Source organism: Rhinopithecus roxellana, chromosome 10 (assembly GCF_007565055.1).
Source record: "Rhinopithecus roxellana isolate Shanxi Qingling chromosome 10, ASM756505v1, whole genome shotgun sequence".
Taxonomy (NCBI): domain Eukaryota; kingdom Metazoa; phylum Chordata; class Mammalia; order Primates; family Cercopithecidae; genus Rhinopithecus; species Rhinopithecus roxellana.
The window spans coordinates 52,089,691-52,101,801 of NC_044558.1; the positions used below are offsets into that span (position 1 = coordinate 52,089,691).

Sequence of the window (12,111 nt, forward strand, 5' to 3'; positions counted from 1 at the left end):
GGAAATCTGTGACTGTCTGGGGTGCTAAAAGCACACAGGTCTTGTTTGAATCCTAACGTGAGTTGTTGGGCTCACGGTTTCCTTGATGAACTCCAGATGGACTTGAGCTGGGCTATGAGGGAAAGTGTCTGGCTCCAGCCAGTGTGGTGAGCATGCACAGCAGTGGTTGTAATTGCAGGATTTTTATAGTTTAAAGACTGTGCCAGATTTTTTTCATGTTATAACTCTACCAGAACAAATCTACTCATGTCTGTCACTGTCTGGTAGGTCTTTGGGCAAGCATATTTCAAATAAAACCTTGCAGTTTTTTTTTTTTTTTAGGTGAAAAAGAGAATCCAGGTTTATTCTCAAAACAAAAACTCAAAGACTGAAAGTATCTCTGATTTCTAATTGTTGACTAAACACTGAGTAACACTGTGCTTCTCTGGAGGTGATTTCTCTTTAGTTACTTTTTAGAAGGGGTATACTTACGCCTGTAACACATCATTCATGCTTTTCTCCAGTCAACTTTGGTTATTTAAAAATCTCTGTTTTAAACACTGAAAAAATTAGTATGGGTTGGATAAGCTCTTTCAGTGGGAAGCTTCAAGCCATGCTATTTGTTCGCCTGGTTTTTTATCACTCTTGAACCATTTCATTTTTATTACACTGTTTTGAAGGCACGTAGTGAATGTATTAACACATATGGGGAATATAACCAAGAATATTTGCTGGAATTTATTCCATATTTTTAATCTTAAATGAGATGACTTTCTAGCCTAGAGTATTGTATATATACGATTTTGTTACTGTTTTTAATAGTAATGATGTTCTATGGAAATTGTTACTGAGTTAAATTGAGTTATTGAGTAAGAAGCACATTTATTTTAATGATTGAAATCTGTTCACAAGTTTTTGTGCAATCTGCTGAACTTAGTTAGGTGGTGGTGTGGTTTAAATTATGTATTACCAGATATTGAGATTTGGGGAATTTAAGAAAGCAGAGGGTTTAGATTGTTTTCTACCCTCTCAACACTCACACACAAAATAATACTTTAAATTTAGTGCTTTAACGCAGAGAAACAAATAGGTATGCAAAGCAGTTTCTGTTTTCCTTGACTGCAATAAGGACATCGATGCTTAAATGTATAACAATAAAAAGATTTCTATAGAGGCTTTAGTTTCAGCAACCTGCCTAATTAGCTCCTTTTCGTAAACCATGATGTCATCATATCAGGTTGGGAGTGGGGAGATGGGAGGGTGAAGCAGACCTGCCAGTTCACAAAAGATCTGTTCACCGTGTGCCAAAAAACATCTCTTAAAATGTTTGTGGGCTTAAAGTATTTGAATCTGCCAGTCTCCTTAAACTAATTTTGTCCTTGGAGCTTGTATTTTTGAGTTTGGCATTTTGGTTGCCATCTAGTTTGTGGACATAATAGACCAGTTATTTCTCCTGCTCCCACTAGTGTTCATAGAGATACTTCATGAGTCCACTTAGCACTATCAGTGATTTTTAGAAATGACTCATAGTTTTAATTTTGTTTTCTTATAGGGACTTAAGTCACAACAGATTATCTTTCATCAAGGCAAGTTCCATGAGCCACCTTCAAAGCCTCCGAGAAGTGTGAGTCTTCGTTATTTTGCTTTTAAGGTTTGAGTAAAATACATTACCCCTTATGCTATTTAACTGTAAGGAATACTTGGATTATAGTGAGTTATTCAAAACTTTTAACTTGGGAGGTATCTTGAAATAATATGTACAGTTTTCACCTCTGTGAATGACAGATTACCTAATCAGCTTTTCTTTTTCTTTTTTTGGCATTTGTAGGAAACTGAACAACAATGAATTGGAGAACATTCCAAATCTGGGACCAGTCTCGGCAAATATTACACTTCTCTCCTTGTAAGTGAATTATCAGCAGAATTCCTCGTGTATGTTTGCAGGAACCTTGAGTAGTAGTTGCATAGGGACTAGCATAGAGATCTTAGAAGAGAAAATTGAATATTTTCTTCAGGGCGTAATAACGATACGCTCTTTAAATTGGTTAACTTGTCTTCTAGCCTCTAACTCTGTCACCCCCAAATTTCATGTATTCTTATAACAACACACTTTACACTTTGCTGTCATTGCCAAACTGGTCTTCAAGATTCAAAGAGGCCAGCTTTACACCATAGAAATGTATGTTTAATCATATTCTGTAGACTAGGACTTTAATTCTGGTATTGCTCAATGGTTGTCATGGGGATCTGTGGATTACGTATTACTTAGTTCCTAGTGGAGAATGATCAGAGTTGTTTTGTGAGGAGAAACTGGAGTTGAGAAGAAGCCATTGGAGTATCCTCTTTTAAGTGTGGTACCTGCAGTGGAAATCAGAGTTCAGAGCCATCAACTCAAAAAAAGTAAATATGTGACTGAAGACAGAAATAACTTTGCAGGTTGTTTTGCAAATATGAGTTTTCAAATACAATTAAGGTCGTACCAAGTTTTCTGTGTTTTTAGCGTAGGTAACATGTATATACATGCACCGAGGTAGGTTTTGGAATAATTTTGACTTTCAGCATTTAAAGGTAGCATTTAGAATGCCTGTGGTTTAATTTCTAAAATCTAATTAGCTTACCACCTTAATCTTAAATAATTTAAAAATGTATTTAAGCTACTGATGTTAAAAAATGTTTTTCTTTAAGCAACTTAAGAAAAAACCCACCGTTGTTAGTTGCTTCTGAGAGAGGTGTTGGGAGGGTTGAAATTATACAGTAAATTTCAGGAAAGCTGTTCAATTAATAGAGTGATCACTACCCAATTGCTTACATCTGGTGATTTATAGAGGTTTGTTTTTACTGAGGGCCCAGGTCAGCTAAGTCACGGGTGCAGCCGCTGTGTCTGCTTTCCTCTGTTTGAATAAGAGCTAAGTGACATTTGATACTGATGTGGTTTTTCCAAAGATCAGAAACAGAAAGGAATGAAAGAAAAAGCAGTTGGTATGTGATAAATAAACACTGTATTTAAAAAACATTTTTATGCTAGCATAAATATCTTTTTTCTTTGGTTTTTACAATTGCTTAAAATGTTAGAATCTAAATGGAGTGCTGGTTTTGGTATCGTAAACATCTGCAGCTATTCTTGTTTGACCAAGGTGGCCTTTTTAAATTCCACTTTGCTCTTTCTGTCCTTGCACTGCATATTGGCAGATTCTGTCAGTAGGTTTAAGAGAGCTTGAGGGTCGTGGCATACTTCATGGCTGAGAGGATCCGCAGTGCAGTTTTGTAATCTGGGCAGAGTGGGGAAAGCAGTCTACTCTTTGGCATGGTATAGCGTTGAAAGCATTATGAACTTGTGAGGAAGTTAGAAAATTATAAGTAACCTAGTGTTTTACACTTTAAAGTTATGATTAGAAAGCTACAGTGATCTCTCAAAAGTTAGAAATTTGTGCTCCTTCAAAATTTGTCCTCTTCTCCATATTGTTTTTGTGTTTCACTTTAGCAAGTGCTGGGTGTGAAATCACCCTGAATAATTTCACTTTCTTTCTCCTTAATGAGTTATGGTACGTCTGGCCAGTGATTGCTTTGTTCGTCTCACATAATGATACATCCAATGTATTACCTGGATGACATAGACTCTGTGAAGAGTAATTTCTATCACGGGTCTGATAATTCAATGTGGAGAGTAAAAACTTCTTTTTATACCAATGAAATATCTTGAAAAATTTACCTCTCTGGTTGTTTCCGTCTAAAAATGTTTTGTTTCCTCCTGCAGGCTTCATTGGATATTGTAATACACAGTCATTGTTTCTCAAGCACTTTTAATTTCTGTGTTGTGTAGAGTAAAACATTTTCTTTTATGTAGAAACACTTGAAAATAAAGCTAAAAATGAGTTCTGAAATACTTTTCTGAGATTTAAAAAAGAAAATCTCTTAAGTTATATAACATGACACAGATTGAAAACTTGCTGTAGCACCACAATTAAATCTCATATCTTTCAAAATAGTTTTTAGAATAATTTGACTTTCACATTAAGAGTTTTTGTGTTTTTTTTGTGTGTCTTTTACATTTTGCAGAGGCAAACATTTTTATGGGTTATTTGCACAGGTTAAAAAGTTTGAAAACTTGTGTTTTAAAGAAAATGAGTAATTAGTTGAAGTCTTAACCATAGGATTTAATATTACTGCTCCATACTCTTTCTACTCTGTGCCATGAAGACCCCTCCCAGCTGGAGGGGCTATATGCAGAGAAGACTGTCCTAGTGAGACTTTTGTCTTCTCATAGCTGTAGGAGCCAGGAGCTGATAATTGGATCAAAGGGAACTCCATGTCCAGAGACGAATTCAGTTAGGGATCTATTCTCATAATATCAGGGAATCTGGGATGATAGGGATCTGGGATAATCTTCCCACTAACAAAGCTCATCTCTAACCTTTTTAGGAATCTTTTAGCATGTACAAGGCCTGAATAGAAATGCTTTCCTTTGAATCCCACACAGAACTAGCTGAGAAGTCAACCAGTATGCTAGGTGCAAGGCATGATTTGTATGTTTTTAAAATTTTTCTCTCCCAGTATCCTAGCTATAACAGGATGACATATTTTAAAAGAAGTGGAATAATCTTTGGAGTGAACATATCTTACAGTAAAACTCTATTGACCTGGCTTACATAAGGGAGCTGATTTTTCTGAAGGTACGAACTCTGGCTTTGTGTGATGTGGAATGACCTGCTCGAGCATTGGACATGATTAAAACCTGTGCTCTGGGTTAGGGAAGTTTGAATCCGTGAGTTCTACAACATTGTAGTTGAACAAAAGAGCCTTGTTGGTTATTAGAGCTAGTTGGGTCTTAGTCTTGATGCTAATGGTTTATATGGTGTTACCCAGCATGCAGATGCTGGCCTGGTGTCCTAGAGTTGAAGAGTGTTAGGTCAGTGACTGTCAAAGAGGCACCTAGGGTACTTGTTAGATTCTCAGACACTATCCCTAGAGATTCTAAATTAGTAGATTTGGGTGGGGCCCAGGAGTATCAATTTTAACATATGCAATATTGTAATCAGATACTGCATAAATATTTCTAGAGTTACTGATAAGGGTCATATCATAATCAAGTAAGCCTTTTCTCTTTATTTCTTATCTCAAAAGTAGAGCATTTCTTCTTAGTCCATCATTGTCTTATAGCCTGTCGTCTTTCCAGAGGTGACATTGTCATCATTCCAGAGAGGTTGTTATATATATTGATGACCTTTGCTGGTAGAACACCAAACATGTACTCTACCAATGGAAAGCCATTGAAGAGATGTAAAGCAGGGTGACATGATCAGATCTGCTATTTGAAAATGTCACACTGTCTTTAGTGTGGCAAATGACCTGGAGGTGGCAGGAGGATGGTTTAGAGGGGCAGATAATTAAACCACGTGATAGCTGAGAAGCCATGGTGGCCTGTTCTCCAATGAAGTCACATCAGTAGAACAGTGATTAAAAGTAAAGCTCAAGTCAGGTGGCTTGGAATTAACTGTTGGCTCCACCCTTTGCCAGGTTTTTGGGCAAGTTACTCACTGACTGTGTTTCCTCATCTCTAAAATGAGAATAATGCTGGTGTCTATCTCATAGAGTTACTGTGAAGATACAGAGAATACAGGTAAAGCAGTCTTGCATGTACTGAGTGCTCAGTGAATGTGAGCTGTGATAAGGATGATGATTCATTCAACTGCAATTTATTGAGTGTCTGCTATGTGCCAAGCCCTCTTTTAAGTGCTGGGACACCCAGTGAAAAAGCATACAAACTCCCTCTTATCCTGAGGCCTGAGGCTTCCATTCTAGTGAGGAGAGAAAAATAAGTAAATAAACATCAAAAGAAAAGATAACATCAGTTCATGATCAATGCTATGAAGGAAAAGACAGGAGAATAAAGGGGTTAGAGAGCTCTGGCAGTTGTTCTTTAATGTAGTCAGGAAAGGCACATATTTACCAAATCCTACTATGTTCTGGGTACTGTTCTGAGGTTAGGATTCAGAAAACAGGCAGGAATCCCTGCCCTCATAGAGCTGACCTTCTCATGGAAGGAGAAACACAAAAAATAAGAGATGTGATCAGAAAGGGATAAGTGCTGTGGAGAGAAGCAGCAGGGAAGAGGTGTCGGAAGAATGTGGCCAAAGAGGGGTTTTACAGTTTTAAATGGGGATGTAGGGAAAGGCTTGCCAGGAGGAAGATACTTGAATCAGGGACTGAAAGTAAGGGAGGGAGCTGTGTGTGTTTCTGGGGACATTGGGTCATCTCCGCTAAGCCTGCCCTGCCACGTTCGGGCCCATCTTACCTTGTATATCCAACTTACATCGTAATTAAGTAATTTTGTTTATATTTTTCTCCTCTGCTGTATTTTGAGGACTCAGTAGCTAACTCTTCTTTTCCCCAGCATTTACTGCAGGTATATGGCATAAATTAGTGCTTAATTAATGTATGAATTACATTATCTATGTATGTATGAATTAAAGAATATTCATAAAATAACCACATACTGCACTTAGCGTAATTCAGACAGAACTCCTTCTGTACACTTAGTTTAAACTAGTGGCTACAGATTTACAGTGGCAACAGCATACCTATGTTTTACGTAACTTGTGTTCAACTATGCACACTTGAGAAAATAACAATAATAAATTCTGACAATAGCAGTAATAATTAAAAGGAAAAAAAGAACAAGAGAAGTAACTTAACACAAAGAGTCAGCTCACCACCCTAAGCTGGTGAGTGCATGCCCTGGAGTATGTGTGAGGTGGGAAATAAAAGCCTCCTTTCCCATATGCCTTTCTAAGCATGAATATCTCAGCCCACTGAGAGTGACAATGGTGTTCAGACATACAGCTTTTTCACAACCCCCGTGCCCTTCACACTTCTGAACTACTTTGACAGACCCTGAACCAAAAATTTAAAATGTGCAACAATGACAAAACCCTCCTCTTTCCAAATTGATCTCTTCCCACACTGAAGGAGAACTGCCCATCTTAGATTCATTGAGAGGGGAGGACTGTCTACATAAAGTACCTTGCTGGAGTCATAAGAGATCTTCAAGAGTGTGTTGATGATACATGGTTTTCCCCCATCTGCTGGCTTGGAACCTAATGCCGCGAGATGTGGTTCCATCACATCATGCATCCTGCTGTATTGGAGATGCTTTGGGGCTGCAGGAAAGTAGGACAGTCATGCCCATTGCTATGCTACAGAGATCAATACTGGGTGGTAGGAAGTACTGGCAATTTGTATGTCATGAATAGTTATTGTAGAATCCCAAGAATGGCGATTTTTCTTTTCCAGTTTTGAAGCTTTTACAAGCACAGCATGTGTAGTCTCTAATGGCATGGTCACACATCACCTTCCAGGGTCCGACTTCTATCTTAGCGAGCTCTCAATCCCCTCAGCCCACTACAGTCTCAGACACACAGAAGGTATTCACTAAGAATCAAGTAGACAAGAGAAATCACAGGCCCTTGTGCAATAGAGGGGAGCCCTGAGCTGGGAATTGGACTCACAGAAGCACAGATTTTCGTCTCGTCTCACGCTACTAACCTGTCTGACCTTAGGCAGACTTAATTAACTTTTCGTTGTTTATCTGTGAAAACAGTCTAAGATGTCTGCCCATCTCTCTCCTGGGGTTCCGGTAAAGGATCAAATGGCATAATGTACATGAAAGAGTTCTGAAAGTGTGAGCACAGGCAGCTGCTGCTTTTGCATTGTGGTGGGCTTGGCAGAGGAGCAGAGACTGGAGGCAGTGGGCCAAAGTGGATTCTTGAATGGGAGGGTCACAGGAGGAATGCAGGATTTAGAAACATTATCCTGGCAGCAAGAGATGAGGGAAGGAAAAACTACTTTGCATTGGGGGTGAATTTTCAGGAAAATTTCCACTCTCTTCAAATAGTTCCTAATAATTTTGGTGTGTACTCAATTATAAGTAACAGCAGTATTTGTAGCCTGAAGGCTTGTGTATCTGTAAAGTGAATTTCAAGCTCTTCAGAATGCCCAGCAACAATGCCTACTGTGTACTAAGTGCTAGGGAACAAAGAAAAAATAGGATTTGGCCCCCACTTTCAAGGTGCTCTGAACAAGAGAGAAGACCGATGGTAAAGACATAGCACACATGGGGTGTGCCCGGGAGAGTAGAGGATGCCTGGGCCACCACATAGATTTCAGGATGTGTGGAGCGTGGGGGAAGTGAGGAGGAGAAGGAAGAAAACTTGTGTGAGTTGGTAGGGATCAGCTCAGGAAGCTTCTTCCATGCTTAGGTGATTTGCATGTTTGGAGAGTCTTCATTGAAGACTTTAAAAAAAAAAAAAACAGGGGAATAAAATGACTACAGTTAAGCACAGAATCTGCTTTTCTCCTTTTCTTTGATAGCCATTAAAGAAAAAGTCATTCATTTTCATTCATTAAAGTCATTTAATTTTCAAAATCAAGTGGATAAAAACAAATGTGGCTTTGATAATAAATAATCATGACTTGCCAAATGCCTCTTACCCATTGACCCCTGGAGCTGTTCAGTGTTCTGAGCCCTACTGTGTGTTAGGGCCACATCTCTTTTTCTCACAAAGGGAAACTGGCCATGAGGTGGGAGTCACAGGAGCGTTGGCTTATGAATGATGAATAGGGTAGAGTTGGCCGGAGTGATCACAAATCAGATCTGCAATATTCCACTATTTATATACTGAACCCAGCACCATATTAAGTGAGAATTTCATTCATAAGCATGCATTTCTCATTACATTCCAAAAATCAGACCATTAAAAAAACAAGTTTGGGAAACTCTTATTCGAGAGACTGTTGCTTGGGTACATGGCACAGAGTTTATTTAATTCATCAAACTCAACCTATAACTTTAAAGTAATATTGATATTTTAATGTGCTCTGAATTCAGAGGTAAAGTTGCAAAGAGGGAAGGCAAGCATTACATGTATTTTCAAGTGATGATGTCTCTTAGTAACGTTGTGCAGTAGAGCTCAAATAATTGCTACCTTTTTTAAAAAACGGAACTTTTATAACTCAGTATTTGAAAAGTGGTCGTTTGTGATATTAATTATGGAAGTTGAGGAGCAGCTTTAGCCACAATTAGAACTTAAGTTTCTGGGGAAATGGGAGAGTTTTGTTTTTATTAAGTGGACAGAAACCATATCCCATCCTTATACTCTCGTCTTAGTATAGAGAAACCCATGGAACTTGACCGTCTTTACTGCCAGATTTATCTAGAACGTGTGCTGTCCTGATGCAGATGAATGGGCTGTTTCCTTCACATGTAAAGGACATCTTTGTATTAGAGGTTGTCCTAGTCTGTTTTCTGTTGCTTATAGCAGAATACCTGAAACCTATGCGGAAAGCTATGCAGAATACCTATAACGTCTTTAATTTATAAAGAAAATGAATTTATTTCTTATTGTGGAGGCTGAGAAGTCCAAGGTTGACGGGCCTCATTTGGTGAACCTTTTTGCTGGTAGGGACTCTGCAGAGTCCCTAAGCCCTAGGGCACACTAGGGCATCTTGTGTCAAGGGGGCCTGAGCACACTAGCTCAGGTTCTCTTCCTCTTATAAAGCTGCCAGTCTCACTCCCATGATAACTCATTAATCTATTAACCCATTGATTCACGAATAGACTAATCCATTCATCAGGGCAGAGCCCTCATGGTGCAGTCACTTCTTAAAGGCCCTATCAGTACGACCGCATTGAGCATTACATTTCTTTTTTTTTTTTTTTTTTGAGACGGAGTCTCGCTCTGTCGCTCAGGCTGGAGTGCAGTGGCACCATCTCGGCTCACTGCAACCTCCGCCTCCTGGGTTCACGCCATTCTCCTGCCTCAGCCTCCGAGTAGCTGGGACTACAGGCGCGCACCACTACGCCCGGCTAATTTTTTGTATTTTTAGTAGAGACAGGGTTTCACCGTGTTAGCCAGGATGGTCTCAATCTCCTGACCTTGTGATCCGCCCGCCTCGGCCTCCCAAAGAGCTGGGATTACAGGCGTGAGCCACCACGCCCGGGGAGCATTACATTTCAACATGAGTTTTGGAGAGGAGCAATGTTAAAACCACAGCAGGGGACTGCAGCCTTCACCAGTACATACAAACCAGGTATTACGTTTAATGGAAATAAACTTATGAAGCTCAAGTCTTACAAAATAAACACATAAACATCTTAATATGATAACTTGTAATGTTTTATTGGATTTTAAAATGTTTATAGATGAGTTACACATAAAAGAGAGTTTGCTATACACAGAGCTGTATTTGTGACAAACACTGTAAGTTTATCTTCACATTTAAATATAAACTGGTCCCCAGAATTCAAGGTTGCTAGGTTTTTGAATTCTCAATTTAGAATGGCCGTATTTGACACATAAATTTGTGATTGTTGCATGGTTCCTTAAACCCTTCAACAGTTCCCATTGCTCTTAGGTGAAGAGAAGAATCCTTCTCAAGACATACAATGCTCTGCATGATCTGCTTCCTGTTGGCCCACTGAGCAGTCTCTGTAGTCACCCCTCAGTTCTCCAGATGTGCTAGGTCGTTCCAGCCCTGGGTCCTTTTGCATACGCATTTCCCACTGCCTAGAATACTCACCCTGCCTGCACTCTGTTTAAATCAGACCCTTAGGTTTCCCCTTATACATTTTTATATCTCCATTATTATAATGTCTACTTTATCATCATATAAGTAATTGTATTTTTTACTCATCTATTTGTTATTCTTTAAAAAGTTTCCCCCACCAAAATGAAATTTTATAGCAGCTGAGATCATGTCTATTATTTTCCCCGTTGCAACCCTGGCATGTAGCACAGTGCCTGGCCCATGGTGGATGCTCAGTACATGTGTGTTGGATGAACGAATGGATGGCTTAGTCCAGATTAATATATATGGGTAACTTTTCTGTTCCTGCGTCTCCATTGTTTTCGTTAATAAGTCTTGGTTTTTCCAAGGTAATGACAATTTTAGATTTGACAGGGACCCATTTTGGGCAACCTTTCTGTGGTGTTGAAGCCCGTAAAATTCATTCCCACCTGCTTGACTTGACTTTTCAGTATAGCTTGCCACAAAAACTCTTGTATTACCAATATTTATCCTGAACCTACACCGTTCTCTCATGCCCTCTCTCACCTTCATTCTATTAATAGCCATTTCAGTTGGTGCTTTAAAGTATCAGGTACAACTTCTACCAAGAGACTTCTCTGTGCCAAAAGGAGACTTGTTCTACCAAGAGAGACAAGACAATAAAGCTACAGCTAGTTTCTTTTCATGATTGGGATGGCAAGATTCAACATGTGTCTCTATCCTGGCCTAGTTATTTTTCCCTCTTCTCTTCCTTATTTTGGTTTCTCAGTTGTCTTCTATAGGGCAGAGGTTCCGGGCTCTTATTTGATAGGGAGACCAAAACAATGAAACAGAGCTCTAGCAGTACCACCTCCTCTCTTTTTGGCTGAAAGTTGCTTAAGTACTAAATTTAAAACATGAAAGAAAAGGCAATTATAAATATAAACACCTCCTTTCTAATACTTAAAATCACCTGCCTGCTGTCTCCCTGTCTCTCATATAGCTTTATCGAGCAGATAGAGCAGCCTCTAGAGTCAGGTAGAAGGCAAGATGAATTATTAAGGTAATATTCATGCTGCAGGTACCATACAGCATAGGACGAGCATGGTAAACATTCTTCCACTGCCACTTTTACTGTGCGTGAGCAATTTTAACCATTTTTAAAATTAGAAATTATGAAATAGAATCAAAATGAGCTTTTTTTTTTTTAAGAGTAAGATGCTTTTGAATTGAGACACATCACTTTGTGATCCCACACAAAGTATCGACCTAGGATAGAGGACAGTACTCTTCAAAGATGAATGGATATTTACAGACTCAGGGAAGTAGTCAATTAATTGTATAAATCTCTCTTTCTCTTATTCTCCTCTGGCCTTTCCTGTCTTAATTTCCTCAGTACAGTTGCCATGTAAATTTTAAAGAAAAGGTGAAAGGAGTTAGGAACAGCTTGCTATATTATATTATATAACTGGTGATAACCATTTGTTGATAGTTTAGTGTGTTGTTGCATAATTCCGGTAACTTGGAATCAGAAGAGACATTTTCCTCTCTAGAGAAATCCCTGGAAGGGTGGTTGTCTGACCTCCCTCT

The 12,111-nt window shown here is 38.9% G+C and overlaps 1 protein-coding gene across 1 annotated transcript in view; it reads left to right on the top strand.

Annotated features, from left to right (window-relative positions):
• LRIG3 (leucine rich repeats and immunoglobulin like domains 3) overlaps window positions 1–12,111 on the top strand; it is a 47,588-nt gene that overhangs the window by 4,684 nt on the left and 30,793 nt on the right. Inside the window, exons 2-3 of the mRNA XM_010379146.2 lie at window positions 1,532–1,603; window positions 1,808–1,882. Coding sequence (XP_010377448.1) covers window positions 1,532–1,603; window positions 1,808–1,882 — 147 coding nt within the window. The remainder of the gene's footprint in view (window positions 1–1,531; window positions 1,604–1,807; window positions 1,883–12,111) is intronic.